Consider the following 16,803-nt stretch of genomic DNA (forward strand, 5'->3'; position numbering starts at 1 on the left):
TTAAGGTCCATCTATGTTGTAGCATATTTCAGAATCTCATTCCTTTTTGAGGCAGAATAATATTCCATTGTGTGTATGTTCCACATTTTGTTTATCCATTCATCTGTCAATGGACATTTGGCTTATTTCCATCTTTTGTCTGATGTGCATAATGCTGCTATGGACATTGGCATGTAAATGTCTGTTGAAGTCTCTGCTTTCAATTCTTTTGGGCATGTACCTAGAGGTAGAATTGCTAGATTATAGGGTAATTCTATATTTAAGTTTTTGAGGAACTACCAGACTGTTTTCCGCAGTGGCTGCACTGTTTTACATTGCTACCAGTAATGTACAAAGATTCCAATTTCTCCACATCCTTGCTGACACTTGTTACTATGCTTCTTGTTTTTGTTTTTTAAATAACAGTCATTCTAATGGATGTGAAATGGTATCTCGTTGTGGTTTCAATTTATATTTCCCTAATGTTTAGTGATATTGAGCATCTTTTCATGTGCTCATTGGCATATTTGTGTATCTTTAGAGAAATGTCTGTTGAAGTCCTCTGTCCATATTTTATTTGAGTTTTTTATTGTTGTTAACTTCTAAGAGTTCTTTATATATTCTGGATATTAATCCCTTAGTAGATATATGATATGCAAATATTTTTCTCCCATTCTGTGGGTTACTTTTTCACTCTGTTAATGGTGCCCTTTGACACACAAAAGTTTTAATTTTGATGAGTCTAGTTTCGCCAGTTCGTTACTTGTTGCCCATGCTTTTGGTGTCATCTCCCAAGAAACTGCCAAATCCAACATCATGAAGCTTTTTCCCAATGGTTTTTCTAAGGGTTTTCTAGTTTCAACTCTTACATCTAGGTCCCTGATCCACTTGGAATTAATTTTTGTATATGCTTTAAATAGTGTCCAACTTCATTTTATTGCAAATGGACATCCAGTTTTCCCAGACCATCTGTTGAAAAGATTGTCTTATCCCCATTGACTGGTTAGCACCCTTCTTGAAAGCTACTCGACTATATATGCAAAGTTTTCTTTTTGGGCCTTCTATACATCTGTTCTTATTCCAGTACCACACTATTTTGATTACTGTGGCTTTGTAGTAAGTTTGAAATCAGAAAGTGTGAGTCTTCCAACTTTTGTCCTTCTTAGACAATTTTTTGGCTATTTGGGGTCCCTTGAGATTCCATATAAATATTAGGATAAGTTTTTCTATTTCTGAAGAAAGATGTCATTAGAATTTTGATAGGGATTGAATTGAATCTGTATATCACTTCGGGTAGTATTATCACCTAAACAATTTTAAGTCTTCTGAACCATGAACACAGGCTGTCTACTTATTTATTTATGCTTGCTTTAATTTCTTTCATCTTTCATTTACTGTTTTCAGTGCCATTGCATTTTTTACCTGACAGATAATCTCTTTCAACCCTATGAATATTTTTCTGATCCTAAATTTTTCCTTTTGTGTATGTGTGTGGCACCCTGCTATTGTGTTGGAGATGGAATATCTTCATCAAGAATATGAATTAGAATTGCTTTATGTGCTCCCCTGTTTTTCAAATGAGTTTCTTTCAAAGGGGAAATTTTCTTAAATTCCTCAAATTGGTCCTCTTCTTCCCAACTCCTGAGACTTTCCTTAGCATAGTGACTCAAAAGAGGAGCAACTAGGTTTTTCAGCACTGGCATTTGGGGTGAGTTCTGTCAGGGGTCATGAAAAAATCTTTGTTGAAAATGTGAAGATCCCAGGCGAAAGACAATGGGCTAACTTAGATGTGGTATAATTTTTGCTTGGAAAGAGTAGAGACCCAGTAGTGTGTCCAAGGTAAGGGGGAAGCTGGAGCCAAAAGAAGAATGTCAGGTGTAGGTTTTGGATCACTGTGGTAAGAAATGAACCCATCACCAACCGCGGGCTTTTCATGTCCTAGAATTCCAGGCTGCTAGGCCCTTCCTCAACTTGATCTCAGCAACTCTCCTTCTTGCAGGAATTATCCCAGGTACCTGGCATGTGTGTGGCACTCTTACCTATTTTCCACCATGGAAAAAACATTTCCCTGTATTAAACTAGTTTAGCTGTTTCTATAGCCTTTTGGAGGGAAAAAGGGGGGAAGTTAAATGTGTAGACCCAGAGCCACAGTTTTTACCTGGAAATCTCACCTTCCTTCTAAACTTTGCAAGATTAAAAAACAAAGCATAAGCAAACAACCATGAGTCAAAGAGTTATTACATCTTATCCAACTCTCTCACTGGCCTCATTTCACTGCTCAGGAAAATTATTCTCAGAGAGATTGAATTATTTGCCCAAATTCATACAAGTCGTCAGTAGTGGTAGGATTTTTTTTTTAACCAACAAAATTAAAAATTTTTAATCTAGTGATTTTTTCTATTACATTATTATATAATCCACCCAATTTACTGTGCTGCTATCTTTGGTTTCTTGTTTGTGAAATAGTTAAACAGAACCAGCCACTATGTATATGTGCAAATGCATAAGTAAACTTACTTTTGTGTCTATATACAATCTTTTATTAATGAATTATAATGTACCAATAACCTAGAATACTTTTCTCAACTATAGTAAGAGAAAATTGATAATACCTACCCTGTTAGGTTGTTATGAGAATCATTTATTACATGTATTATGTAGATGGAGATAGTAAGTCAATGAATGCACAAGACCACTCTGCTGTAAAAGTGTAGGAACTTGGATTTGAATCCAGGCATGCTGTCCCCAATGTCCACATTCTTAATCACTATACTATAGAGTTTCCCACAATTTTACAATTACATACAGTTTTAAGTTAAAAACAATTCCTAGCATAGACAATTCACCACCCAAACCCTCAGACTCCTTCCAGAAAACACGTCTCTGAAAACACATGCCCTCTACACATTTTATCTTCAGGATTTTGTAACAACTTGAGCTTGGAAATACTCCTCACAAAGAGGTAAAGAGGTAGTATCAGCATTTCACAGATGGGGTTAAGAGGTTAAGCATTTTGCCTATTGCTTAAGGAGTTGGAGTGAAAGCCAAGAACTCTTGGCTCAAACTGCTGAGTGGAAACCAAGAGACCACACTTCTCCATCCCTCTCAGTCATCCTTTGGTTTGGTTGAGAGTGTGGTTTTGCCATTAGTGTCACAGGGGAAAATGACATATTCTGAACACATCGCTTAATTCCTGGAGCAGAATGATTACAGGCTGTCATTACCAAGAGACATAGTTCTAAAAGCCTTTTCTAAATTTAAAAATAACAAGAGAGAAAAAGAATCTCCAGATACTTTGCACTTGAAAGAACCTGGATTTGTTCCATTTTTAGGTACTCTTTATTTAGGTACAAGAAGTTTGGATGGCAAAATTAAGAGAAATAGAGGGAAGCATGTGTTTATTCTCTTGTCCTGTTGACTGAGAGAGAATATCCCAGGAGCTGGGTCCATGGGAAAGTTCCTTACCTCTCTGTGCCTGTTTCTTCGTCTGTAAAATGAATAGAATGATAGTCTCTACTGCATAGAACTGTTAGAAGGATTAACAGTGCCAGGCACACAATAAGTATTGTTACTGTTGTGGTTGGGGTTTTGACAAACAGCTAAGGAATCACCCCAAATCCTCCTGGACACACCCTACTCAAATCATCATAGTAAACCCAACAGCAATCCAGAGAGCAAGCTCCCAGTTCTCCGTGGCTCACATCCTTCTCCGAAGTTTCTAACATTTGGCCAGTCTATCCCAATATAGTGGGATATAGGTAGAAAATACTGCTTCAGCATGAGGCTAGAGAAAAGTTTTTTTTTTCCTTTGTATAATGGTTCTAGCGAGACTTCTTCCAGACAGGAACTCACAGGCAATATCTCTAGAGGAAGTTTGTCTAAGGCCTCCTTATACTGAATCTCAGTGACGGTAAAAAGAACCCACCTTGAAGCAATTCAGCTGTTCTGGGAGCAGACTGATTTGTGAGAGTAGTGAGGTCCTGTACTTCTCACACTCTTCCTCTGGGGGTACCCCTATTAGGAGAAGAAAGTAAAGTATACCCCTGGGGCCCTAGCATATAGTTTGAATTGGCTTATCAAAAGCAAACTTTTTCTTCAATACCCTTTCATCTTTAAAATGCATGTACATTTGTATCCTATTTAATAATATACCAATGTTTAGATTTTATATAAAAATCATGTTGAGGTCTTTCCCAAATTATAGAGTACAACTTACACTCTGAAAAAAATACATATACATTGTGTGTGTGTGTGTGTGTGTGTGTGTGTGTGTATCCTGTGTCTTTGTGTACAGTAAGCTGTCCTAGTCCAAGTATGGACACCCCAGATGCAGTAGAGACAATACAGACTTTGTACCCAGATCAGTTTGGGTTCCAGTCTGGGCTCCCGCAGCACAGCATGTTACTGCACTTCCCTGAATCTCTTTTCTCAAACGTACGATGAAGATAATGACGCCCACCTTGTGGTGTTGCTGTGAGGCTTTTGTAAATTACTGTATGGAAAGTGCCTGGCAGATACCCTGGCACAGCCCAGATGCTCAGGAAATATCACCTCCCTTCCTCACCTGCTGTCCCGCGTGTGGCAGGCACACAGAAATAATAAAATCTGACAGAGCAGCTTGCAGAAACATTCTTGTCAGGATGAAGCCAGCAGGACAGACGACCCAAGTGGGCAGTGGAACCAGAGAACGGTAGGGTGCTCAGATCTGAATGAAGCAAGACAGCCAAAACCAACTGGTTCTTGGTGGCCTGGCAACGGCAAACCGCTATTGGCCGACATAGGCTAGCGCCACAGCACCGCCTGCCCATCACCTCATAGCCCTTGGCCTCTAGGGCTAAGCCTAAGATGTCCTGCTGCCCTTGAGCAACTCTGACTGCCTCCTCATGAACTGCGGGCTCAGCCACTGCTACTCACCCTCCACAATTTTTTTAAATTATTAAATATTTCAAATGTAACAAAAGTATACCAAAAAAGCATAGTAGACCCATTATCCACCACCAAGCTTATGAAACAAAATATTACAGGGGTTGACACCTCTGTGTACATTCCCCTTTCTTTTTCCTCACTAGAGGTAATCACCATCCTGAATTTGGGGCTTATCATTCTAACGGATGCTGAATATTTTTGTATACCTGTGAGCAATACGTTATATTTTTCAGATGAAACTCTATAATAAATGGTCATATTGTATGCATTTTTCTTGAACATGCTTTTACACTTAACATCATGTTTTTAAGACTTTTTCTGTGAAGATACACATAGCTGTGCTTGGTTCATCTTAACTAATATATACTTTTCTCTTGCATCATACTGTATGGCTATGAGGTACCATCAGGTACTTATCTGTTTTCTTCATGGACAGTTAGTTTATTTCTAACTCTTTGTTGTCATAAACAAACTTGCAATCAACATTCTTATACCTGTCTCCTTGGGGGTCAAAAGCAAGAATTTCTCTCTGATATACAACTAGGGATTGAATTGCTAGGTCTTGTGGTATGTGAATGTATAGCTTCACTAGGCATGATTTCATTGTTCTCCAAAGGGGCTGCACCAATTTTCATTCCCATTAGTGATTTATAAGAGTTCTCATTGCCTCTCGACATTTGTTTTACCCTCCAACTATTCTTTTCAAACAGATTGTGCCCACCTATGACTTGTGGGTTGGATTATCTGGTGTGAACACAACTTCTACCTCCTCCTGCCACCAGCCCAACATTGCTCCAAAGTGTGACAGGGAAGTCTTATCTTTGGAAGAAACTGTAACTTCCACCAGCCTATACTTAAAGAAATGTGGTCTGACCAAAACAAGATGCTTGCCTATCATCTCCCCTGGGGCACTTTCAGCTTCCATCCAAGAAGGCGAATCTGGGCTCCACAGTCTCTGTTGCACAGGACTTGGCAGAGTGCCATTCCATCTTATGCCTCTGCAAACACTTGTTGTGGTCAGTGGTCCTGGGCTCAAGTACCTCAACCTGACCATTTTAGTTACTACCAGCACCCAAAGAGACCTAGTCCTTATTGAACTAAGAGGAACATGGAACAGAAGGTTCTCACAGGAGAAAGCTATGTATTTGTGAAACCCTGAATACAGAACCCACTTTCCACCACTCCCACCTGCAGAATTTGGCTCAATAGGGGAAAAGGGATTTAGTGATGGGAAAGTTACAGAGATTCATTTTGAAAGTGAAGTGGTACCATAGGGATCTGCATGGTGAAAACCACTGCATGAATGAATAACCAACCAAAACAGAGTTGTGTAAGGAGGAGTTTGTTTGGACAAATTCATCATGTTGCCCTGTGATTAAACCATCACTCCTATTCTTTATGCCGGCTTAGGCTTAAACCTTTGGAAATTCCCTGATGGGCTCCTCTTAGTGAACTTCAGTTACAGGTTTGCACTTGACCCTGTGCCACCCTGTGGACTACTCCTATCTGCCGAGTATAGCCTTTCCGGTTCCCAGCAGATGCCCAGGCTCTTTAGTCCCTGCATAAAATCAGATACAGTATTCTGAGCTGGAAGGGAGCCACTATATCTTACAGTTCCACACCTTCATTTTTACATTTGAGAAATCTAAAGTTGACATCCCTAGGAAGCGGCAGAAGTAAGATTGAATCTCAAGTCTATCTTCTTCCGCAGGGCATGCTCCCTTGATTAGTACCAAAGTCTTGGGAAGAATGAAATTAACTACCTTGTAAAACAGTGTAGGTGTTGGGAATGGGGGAAGTCTGAGGGGAGTTCTGGGTCACTCAATCTTCAGAGTTCTAGAGGAGAAGGAAACCCTACAAGTGAAATATGAGAAAGAACAACTGATGAGGGAGATAAAGAGTGCACACCATAATGGAAATCAAGAAAAGAAAGCATTTTAGCTTGAAGGAGAGGATAACTGTGTCTGATGTTATAAGAGGTTGAGTAAGAAGAAGCCAGGGAGGTGACTATTGGGTTGGCAACGTGGAGATGTTTGGGGACCAGCAGAGACGTGGAGATAAAAGTCAGAGAAGAATGGGTTAGAAGGGAAGATCTTCCATTTTCGAATGGGGATAAAGACATTTTTACCCTTTCTGTCATGAAAAGCACCCCAAAACCAGGAGAATGTGAAACAAAACCACAAAGCCCATCTTTGAGGACTCTAAGAAATAGTAAGCCATAAGAACACTATACATATGAGGGCAGAAAGAGGACAGAGGAGTGACAAAAGAAGCAAGCAGTGTGGAGAAAAGTCAAATATAATCCTGCAGAATGAGATGCTGAAGAGAAACAAGTCTGAAGCCTAGCAGAACCCTAGAAAGATCAAAACCTGGAACTGTCAGATACTGCAGAAAGCAAGGAAGGGCTAACAAGGTGAAAACTGGACTATTGTTTCAGAGTTTATATAAGGAGCTGTTCAACCTTCAGAACCACCACCTCCACTACCTGTGAAAATTACCTCTTCTCTAGCTGCACCAAAGAAGAGAGGTTTATTCTCTGGCAAAATTAGACAAGGATGGTTTCACCATCAGACACCAGGCCAGGGAAAGTTATGAAAACATCTGCATAACAAATGTGATTGCTTCCAGCCCTCCCCCTTGTCAATTCCAGACTAATAAGTAAGGAAAGAGTTTGAAAACTACTTTTATGTAGAAATAAATATCTCGGGGTGGGGGGGGTGGGGGGTGGAGGAATTTTTATACACTGATGTTTGAGGGTCCCCAACCAAGAAGCCTGTTGAGAAAAGCTGGCCATCCACCAGTTGGCATGCCCCACCATGCACGCAAAGCTTTCAGCAAGTTTTTCTGTCTTGCTCATGTGCTATGAACAGACAGAACAACAGTAATCTCTGGATCACTCTACATTTGAAGAAAGTCTGCACCAAGAAAGACAGGGAAGTGGGGAAGCAAGTACTACTTCAGGAAGTGCTGTGAAGAGAAATGCAAACAAATTGGTCAATAGCTAGAAGGAGATGTGGGGTCACAGATGATTTTTTTTTAAGATGAGAGATACTAGAGTATATTTATATGCTGGTAGTCAGCCTCTAGTTTTTTTTCTTCCTGACTTGAAACAAATGTGTAGTCACAAATATTTAGAAAAAGCCTTCACAATATTTCTGCTTCTGGTTAAGATGTAGAGGAATGTGGAGAACCTTCATTTCCATGGTCAACCAGAAAAGTCCCGATGAAATAAAATTCATATGTTTCTATGGGGCTAGCAGACACACAGGAAGCACTGATGAACAAGCCCTTTATAGCTGAGCAGAAATCTACAGAAGCTTCCATACTTGGTAATGGATGTGGTCTGGGTATGGGCAATTGGAAAAGTAGTTTAGCCATGGACAGAGACTTCTCAGAGATGAGGAAAAGTCAGCTGAACTGACATTGTTAATCAACAATGTGTGCCAGAGGGATGGATTATCTGAAGGAGCCCCAAATGAAAAAAAAAAATCTGTCTGATAATTCTCCAGCTCACCTGCACCTCTGCATTTTTTCCAAGAAAGTAGCAGTGGAACTGCTTTTTTACTTTTTTTGCTGAAAAAGAAAGAGAAATTGCATGATCCTATGGATCCTTGCAGTGCTTGAATTCTGGAGTTCTATCAGGGTTGAATCCAAAAGCCAAGCAAAAAAATAACTGAAGCTGCACCCAGCTCACTCCCAACTCAAATACTGAAAAGACCACAAAGGCAGGGCAGGGCAGAAGTCTGAGAATTAGGCTAATAACAGGGAACATACTCTAATTAAAGCTGTGACCCAACCCAAGCTCAACTTAACTCAAGGAGGAATCTAAATAATCAGCTCTCCCAGCCCCCACCACCCTAGCTCACAAAGATAAAAGAGTCTGCAGTGAGTGAACAAAACAAATCAATGTTGTACCTAAGTTTCCACTGTTTTGTTTTGGTTTTTTTTTTACTCACAATGTTTGAAACACAAATTAAAAGATTATGAGGCATGGGAAAAGAGCAGGAAAATGTGACCCATAATCAAGAAAAAACACAGTAATGGAAGCAAACCACAGATCATTCAATGGTTGGAATTATCAGACAGGGATTTAAAGCAACTATTATAAACATGTTAAAGAATTTACAGGGAAAGGTGAATATAATGGAGACACAGGATATCAGAAAGAAAAAAAAAAGAAAATTCTGAAGAACCAAGTGAAAACTATGGAATTGAAAAACACAACATCTGCAGAAAAGTGATTGATAAACTTAAAAACAGGTTAATAGAAATTATCGAAACTGAAAGAGACACGGAACACCTTGATGGCAGTCAGTTAAGTGTCTGACTCTTGATCTCAGCTCAGGTCATGATCTCACAGTGAGTTCAAGCCCCACATCAGGCTCTGTGCTGATGTTGTGAAGCCTATTTGGGATTCTGTCTCTCTTTCTCTCTGCCCCTCTCCCCCCCCCCCCCACCCTCGTGCTCTCTCTCTCTCTCTCAAAATAAATACACTTAAAAAAATTTTTTTAACTGAAAGAGACAGAAAAATGATCAGGAGGCAGAGTGTGGAGATGAACCAGCTCCTATGATTTGTGGGATAATATCAAGTGGTCTAATATATGTGTAATTGGAGTACTGAACATGGTATTCTGCACAAAGATTCAAAAATCTCAAAGAACCCCAAGCAGGACAAATACAAAAAATAAGAACAAATAAATAAATAAATACCATCACCTAAGTCAAAATAGTTGAATTTCTGAAAACCAGAATAAAGAGATAATCTTACAACATAGGGAGAAGGGAAAAGATATATTACAAAGAGAGAAGCAACAATGAAAATCACTTACTTTTCATCAGAAAAAAAAAAAAAAAGACATGCAACCCAGAAGACAACAAATTGATGTCTTTAAAAAGATGAAATGAGGGGCGCCTGGGTGGCGCAGTCGGTTAAGCGTCCGACTTCAGCCAGGTCACGATCTTGCGGTCCGTGAGTTCGAGCCCCGCGTCAGGCTCTGGGCTGATGGCTCAGAGCCTGGAGCCTGTTTCCGATTCTGTGTCTCCCTCTCTCTCTGCCCCTCCCCCGTTCATGCTCTGTCTCTCTCTGTCCCAAAAATAAATAAACGTTGAAAAAAAAAATTAAAAAAAAAAAGATGAAATGAAATAAAGACAACTTAGAATTCTATATCTAGTGAATAACCTTAAAATTACAGAAAAAATTAAGACATTAAAAGGAAAAAAAGCCTGAAAAAGTCATCACCAGCAAACCTGCACCAAAAAAAAAAAAAAAAAAAAGACTGCTAAAGGAATTCTTCAGGCTAAAGGAAAATGATACCAGATGTAAACTAGATCTACAAAAAAAGGAAGGAGGAATAACAGAAATGATAAACATTTTCTTAGTTTCATAAAATGATGATTGTTTAAGATAGATATAATGACTGTATTTTTGAGCTTATTTCATATACAAAAGTAGAATATATGACAATAGTAGCATAAGGGGTGAGAGGTGATATATGGAAGAATATTAGAGGGTTCTTTAATTATATGAGAAGTGGCATAATATTAACTTATGGTAGCCTGTTATATAAAGTAAGGATGGAAATTGTAATCCATAGAGCATGCTACAGAGAAGATGTTACTACAGATCCTACAGATGTTAAAAGGTATTGAAGGAATATTATGACAACTTTACAGAAAGAAGTCCAGCAATTATAAAGGAAATGAATAAATATCTGTATGGATTACTGTATATAAATTATAGCTCACTAAAAATATATATACAGAGACAGAAAAGGATCTTTGGTTCAGCACGCATCATGAAATTATTAATCATGTTGGCCTCTCCTTAGGTAAAAGTCCCAAAGAGGCTATGATTTATATACATTATAAACAAATGATTAGAGTTGACTGTAAAACATTATGACTCCAAAAGTAGCAAGAAAATGTCTTTAATTAATCTATGATCTCTTGTTCTGTTCACTCTGTTCTGCTCACTCAGCAACTGGAGGCACAAGTCCATCTGGAAATGTTGTAAAGGCAGCATTAGTGGTAATAAATAGTGATGTGTGCTTACAATATAAGTTGAGGCTCCGAAGCCAATAACTGCCGGACAGTTGAGAAAAGTCCAATTCCACAGAAGCTCTTTTACTAAGAGGCAAGAAGTCGACAATGCAGAACTGATGTTGGGTTATTTTGGGGTGGCAGTGGAGATTGTTTTATAGACTGAAAATGTGGTAGACATTGCATAAGCCCAAGGAGGATTTTGCAGTAGGAACATCACTAGGACACTTAGGAGAAAAGCTTGTTGAATGAAATGCTTCTTGACGTGCTTAAGTGTGTCGATCCTTTAATGTTTTCGTCGGAAAATAATATCTAAATGTCACATCACAACCAGAATCTCGGAAAGTAATCTTCATTAAGTATGGGAAAATTCACTGTTCCCAAGGCAACAGAAAGTACAGCAGATACTGTGACTGTTCCTCCCACCTCCTACCCCTACCAACCAGTGTGGTGACGGGTGCATGGTGCATGCTCAGCAAATAGTTGGGGAAATGAAAGAATGGATGCATGGATGCATCTAAGCTGGAACCATTCATTCGACAACAGATCATCTACTCTGTGCCCATCATTAAGTGTTGCAGGGATTGTACAAGAAACGCAAGACATGTGGCCTGAAAACCCTTCACTTATATGTAGGAACACTGGCAGACATGAAACCGCTAAGGAAAACAGGAGACTCTTTAATAGCAGCCTCTCTGTAGGATTCCCTGCCTCTCTCATTTCCCAGGAAGATAACATTTCATTTGGTAATAACCAAATCCTCAGAGAGGTTCTTATCAACCCCTTTCAAAGATCTTTCTCCCAGTTTGCTTCCGTTTCTAAGACAGCATTTAAAAAAATAGGCCCTTATTAATAGTTCTATTGTCCCACAATTAAAACCAACCCACCATTCCCATGAAACCGTCTGTTTTGTTTGCTTAGATGTTGTAGGTGCTTAGAGAAGACGAAGGGAGTAGGGAGGTGGGGGCCATAAGTCATTTGATCTTCTAACGAGGAAGGGTATTTTATGGAGAGACTGTGATCACTGCCTGGGCCTCGTGAGCTCCTATCTTGCCAGGCACCAAGTGTCAAGGAGAAGGACATTTTCCAAAACAGCTTTCGCTTGTTCTGGTACCAAAAAAATGGAAAGCTCAAGAAAATACTTGTAAAGTAAAGGAAATAGGCTTAGAGAAAACACCCCGGTTCCCAGACTTTATTTGGCAAAGAAAAAATACAATGAAGCCAAGGAACCTTTTCCACACCCCCAGGATGCCTTTTTTAACCCTCTTTTTTTAAGCTTCAGCCTTAACGTAATATTCCAATTTTAGTGTTGCCAAAATGTCCCAAACTTCACAAAGATAAGACCACATTTGCTTTTCTTTTTCACATTTACTTTTAATTCCCAATCTTTCTCACCTAATTATCATATTAGCCCCTCCTCCTTAGTGCTCCCAACTATTCTGAGGGGCTCCATGTGCCACCTCTGTGTGCTCGGGAACAAACCCCCATTTTCCTATCCCAACCTCACCTTCATATCCCAGTCTCACCCTCTTGCCACACTGCCATTGTCATTACCCTCACGAAACTGCTGACTGGCAGGGCAATACTGCCTCCTGCCGAGTGACTGATAATGCCACCCTCTTCCCACCCAATGGTGGCAGCAGTGAGGGGCACGGCTTTCATCTTTATCTCCCCTTCTAATGCACAGATATATGCCCTTTCCTATCACCAAATAACAGCGTTGAATTCGAGTCTAGAACTGGTAAGGGGAGGGTGGTAGCTAAACAAATTATGACATAATCAAATGTTATTGGTTATAAAATGCCCTAAATGCTATAAACGAAAATTGTCGGGTGCCATGAGAAAGCCTAATTGAGGGAGTAAATCTGAATGGGGGAAGTCAAATAAAGAAAGCTACTTTGAGCAACTGGCATTTAGGTTGGGACTGAAGTCTGGGTAACAATTAGCCCAGTGAAGAGCTAGACAAATGGTATCTTCGGTCCACAGGCAGCAGTGATTGCAGGCGTCAAGGGCCTGTTGAAGAAAGTTGCTAGGGAAGACTTGGGTGGGGGGCAGGGGCTCAAGTGAGGAGACTGGGGGCAAAGTCATACAGATAAGGCTGAACAGGGATGCAGAGAAGTCATCCCATATAGACCCTGGAAGCCATGGCAAGGATTTCAGATTTTATACCAAGTGTAATCAAGTGCTATTGAAGGATTTTGAGGAGGAGAGTGAATGGCATGTTTTGATCTGTATTTTAAGAATATTATGACAGCTATGTGGAGAATGAATGGAAGAAGGGCAAGAGGGCAGTCAAAAGATAGCAAGTGTCTTAATGGTCTAGGAAAGAGATGCTGATGGCTCAGACCATGGCATTGGCAGAAGAGATAGAGAAGTAGAGAAGTAGTCTAGAGTAGCACTGATGGACTTGATGGCAGATTATGTAAGGGAGAGGAAGGAGAGAGGAGAGTGAAGGTGGACGATCCAGGAAGGCTTCTGGTTTCTGACTTGGGCAACTGGGCATATGGTCTGATATCTGGGCACTGATAAGAAAAGTAGACAGGAGCACCTGGGTGGCTCAGCCAGTTAAGCATCCGACTCTTGATTTGAGCTCAGGTCATGATCTCATGGTGGTGAGATGGAGCCCCACCTTGGGCTCCCTGTTGACAACTTGGAGCCTGCCCCACTTGGGTTTTCTCTCTCCCTCTGCCCCTCTCCCCTGCTCATGCTCTCTCTCTCCACAAAAAAAAAAAAAAAAAAAAGGAAGGAGGGAGGGAGGGAAGAAGGAAGGAAGGAAGGAAGGAAGGAAGGAATAAATTACACTTTCTTGCCCTTTGAGCATGGTATGGAGCTATTTAAAAGACAGGAACATGGATATAGAATCTTAAATCCCAGAGAGAATGGTCCACAAAGATTCATTTTGGCCCCCAGACCATCCACATTTCCCACTACCAGTTGGATGTTTTCCCAGTGCCATAACCACTTCCCCTTTCTACCCTCCCCCACCACCTTGAGCAACCAGAGTAAGAAAACACAGGGACCAGCCCACAGAAAACACTCTTGGCTGTCCTGGAAAGCGTAGATTGCCTGGACTTTTATTTTCAAAGCTGACTACATGTTTTCCTTTGGCACATCCGTGCGGGTGGCAGAGTTTGCTCCGGACGCCTGCCACTCCCACCCGCAGTCCCTGTGGCAGCCTTGCCCTGAGCTCTTGGTGTTCCCCTCTTTCCAACTCACATGAGCCATTTGCATCTTGATATAAAGTTGCCTGAGTTGTCGTGTGTCCCCTCAGGAGCAGTTGCATTTTAGGATTCATCTCCAATGTAGAATGAAAACTTTGTCCTGTTAAGGACTGAAAACTCTTCTGAGCAGGTGGATATTCCTGCAAAAGGCTCCTTTCTCTCAATCCTTGAGATTTCACTTACCCCGCACTACGGCTGACCCTGAATGGATAACGTACTATAAAGACTTTTTCTCCGACATGCTTTTGGGGGACCGTTAGGATAATATGGCAGTACCCACAGAGATAAGATAAAGGTTAATGCATCTGTCTATCCACAGGAAAGCATAAGAGGCTCTAAGAAGACTAACAGGGTGTCTTTGGATTTCAGGGAACAGATCCGTCAGGGCCTAGAAGAACTCCAGAAGGTCCTGCCGGGAGGAGACACTTACATGCATGAAGGATTTGAAAGGGTAATTTTAAAACCGTTTTCCACTCTAAATATAAAGTGTGACAGGGAAACATTAACATAAGGTTGGCTGATGAGATAAGACACATGTACCAGAACAACACCCAATGGCAAGAAGGTAAACAAATTTTTCCCGCAAGCTTGTACACTGTTAACCCTATCCAAAAGAAGTGAGTTTCCTTGATTCTTCCCTGATCCTGGTAAAGGACTTGTTAGCTAATGCTTGGCTGACACTTACCAATCATGCCACACACAAGTCCCCGGCATTCCCGGGGTAAACTTTTCCATATGGTGCATCAGTGGTTGAGACAGAATGTCAATGACTTCAGTCTTAAGGAAGACAGGTCCAAGTGACAGGTGACAAGTAAGACATGGATCCACGTTCACAGGTATATGGGTTAAGTGTCAGGGTAACTTCAGATGAATGCCGTCGATTGGTATTTGAGCGAAGCCTGGGTGCATCGCATAAAGAATCAAGACCGAGCCAGCCTATATATCGAGCACCAGAGCCCGCTGCCCACTATGGCGCTCGGAATGGCAAACAGAGGCTGTGTGTCTAATGTCTCTTCTGTGTGTTTTTCAGGCCAGTGAGCAGATTTATTATGAAAACAGTCAAGGTGAGACAATAATATGAATTATCAAACTTTTTTTTCTGTGTTTGCTTCTGATAAAGTGTTTCAGTAATTTCATGTTACAACAGGTTTATATGACATTGCCCATAACCCTACACAGATCATCACATAGAAGGAAATGTATAGCAAGGTGACGCACACCAGGTCAAATTCTGTCTTGTTGATGCCAAAAAAAGTTATATAAAAATAATGAAAAAATTATGGGTCACAGTCTATAATGCCCATGAACAGCTTGCATGTTGAATTCATTAAACTAATAAATACTTGGAAAGGTTAGTAAAGTCTTGGATTCTTATGTCAAATTTAATTTTTTTTGTCCATTCCCAAGCTCCAAGCCTCTTCACTACTGTGATTGGATATGATATTAAGATGAAGATACCAGTGTGATTTACATGAAAAAAAAATGCATACGATGTACTTAACAGAGTATTTAACATACAGAAAAAATACTTGTTATAATTTTAGCTGTTATTACTATTACTGCAGTGTCCTTCATGGATAGTATTTCTTTATCTGAGGCAAATCTTTTGAAAGAGATCCAATATTACAGTGGGGACTTTTCTCCCAAGCCTGTAGAGGTATCTACTTCCTATTTCCCTCTCAACTACAACAAATAGAACAGACCCAGTATCGACACAAACACTTGTTAGTATAAACCAATCATCAGCAATGTTACTAGAAGTCTAAAAATCACTGAAAGAATTCTAGTAGGTTTTGCCAACTGCTATGATAACTTCCATTCATCTTGTAAGTCATGATGGCTATAACTCCTTGCCCACTTCTTCAAGGGGTGATGTATAAGGTCAACTACAGCATGTGAGAAAGACTCCTGAACAGCCCAGGTGGTAGAGTTTCCTCCCAGGCCTTGACCTCAGTCACATGGACTGTTAATAGAAAATAATAGAAATTTGATTCACCGAAGCTACTCCCAGATATCAGTCCAGGGACCATTTCAGCAGGTTTGGCCATTTTTTGAGATAAGACTGAGAGATCCACAAACAAAACCTACTCCCCCAAGAGTGGTCCCCACACGAAGATGCATGCTTCTCCATGCTGAACTTGCTTCTAGTCCTGAAAAAAAAGTTGCTGGTTCTCACGATATTGACCTCAGGTGACTGAGCTTATAAGAGATCAACCCCAGGGCTGAGGGGGTTTCCCTGCGTGCGGCGGGATGGACTGAGTGGGTCTGTGTTGTGTTGAGCAGGATACAGGACGGCCAGCGTCATCATTGCTTTGACCGATGGGGAACTCCATGAAGACCTCTTTTTCTATTCAGAGAGGGAGGTAAGCAATGGCCTGGGCTGTATCTAACACAGACATGGAAACAAGGCTTCTTCCTCCTCAAATGGACTGCAATCTTTCTACTCAGACAACATGATCGGTGTCTTTGTAAAATCCCTGGGTAAAATAGGTGTCATTTGTAAAAATAATAATAATAATAGTAGTAATAATTCATTTTTAAAAAGTGAACCCTTGTATCTTACACATGATAGATATTTTTCCCCTTTCAAAATATTCGCCTATTACTCTGTGTTTGGAGGGATAAAAGTTGTCTACTA

At 40.5% G+C, this 16,803-nt stretch overlaps 1 protein-coding gene across 1 annotated transcript in view; it reads left to right on the plus strand.

The window, feature by feature from the left end:
• ANTXR1 (ANTXR cell adhesion molecule 1) overlaps positions 1-16,803 on the plus strand; it is a 215,069-nt gene that overhangs the window by 37,890 nt on the left and 160,376 nt on the right. The window contains exons 4-6 of the mRNA XM_047069742.1: positions 14,535-14,616; positions 15,196-15,229; positions 16,449-16,528. Coding sequence (XP_046925698.1) covers positions 14,535-14,616; positions 15,196-15,229; positions 16,449-16,528 — 196 coding nt within the window. The remainder of the gene's footprint in view (positions 1-14,534; positions 14,617-15,195; positions 15,230-16,448; positions 16,529-16,803) is intronic.

The sequence above is a fragment of the Lynx rufus genome, unplaced genomic scaffold, assembly GCF_022079265.1.
Source record: "Lynx rufus isolate CCGP_SWC_20201006 ecotype Redwood Valley unplaced genomic scaffold, mLynRuf1.p SCAF_8, whole genome shotgun sequence".
Taxonomy (NCBI): Eukaryota; Metazoa; Chordata; class Mammalia; order Carnivora; family Felidae; genus Lynx; species Lynx rufus.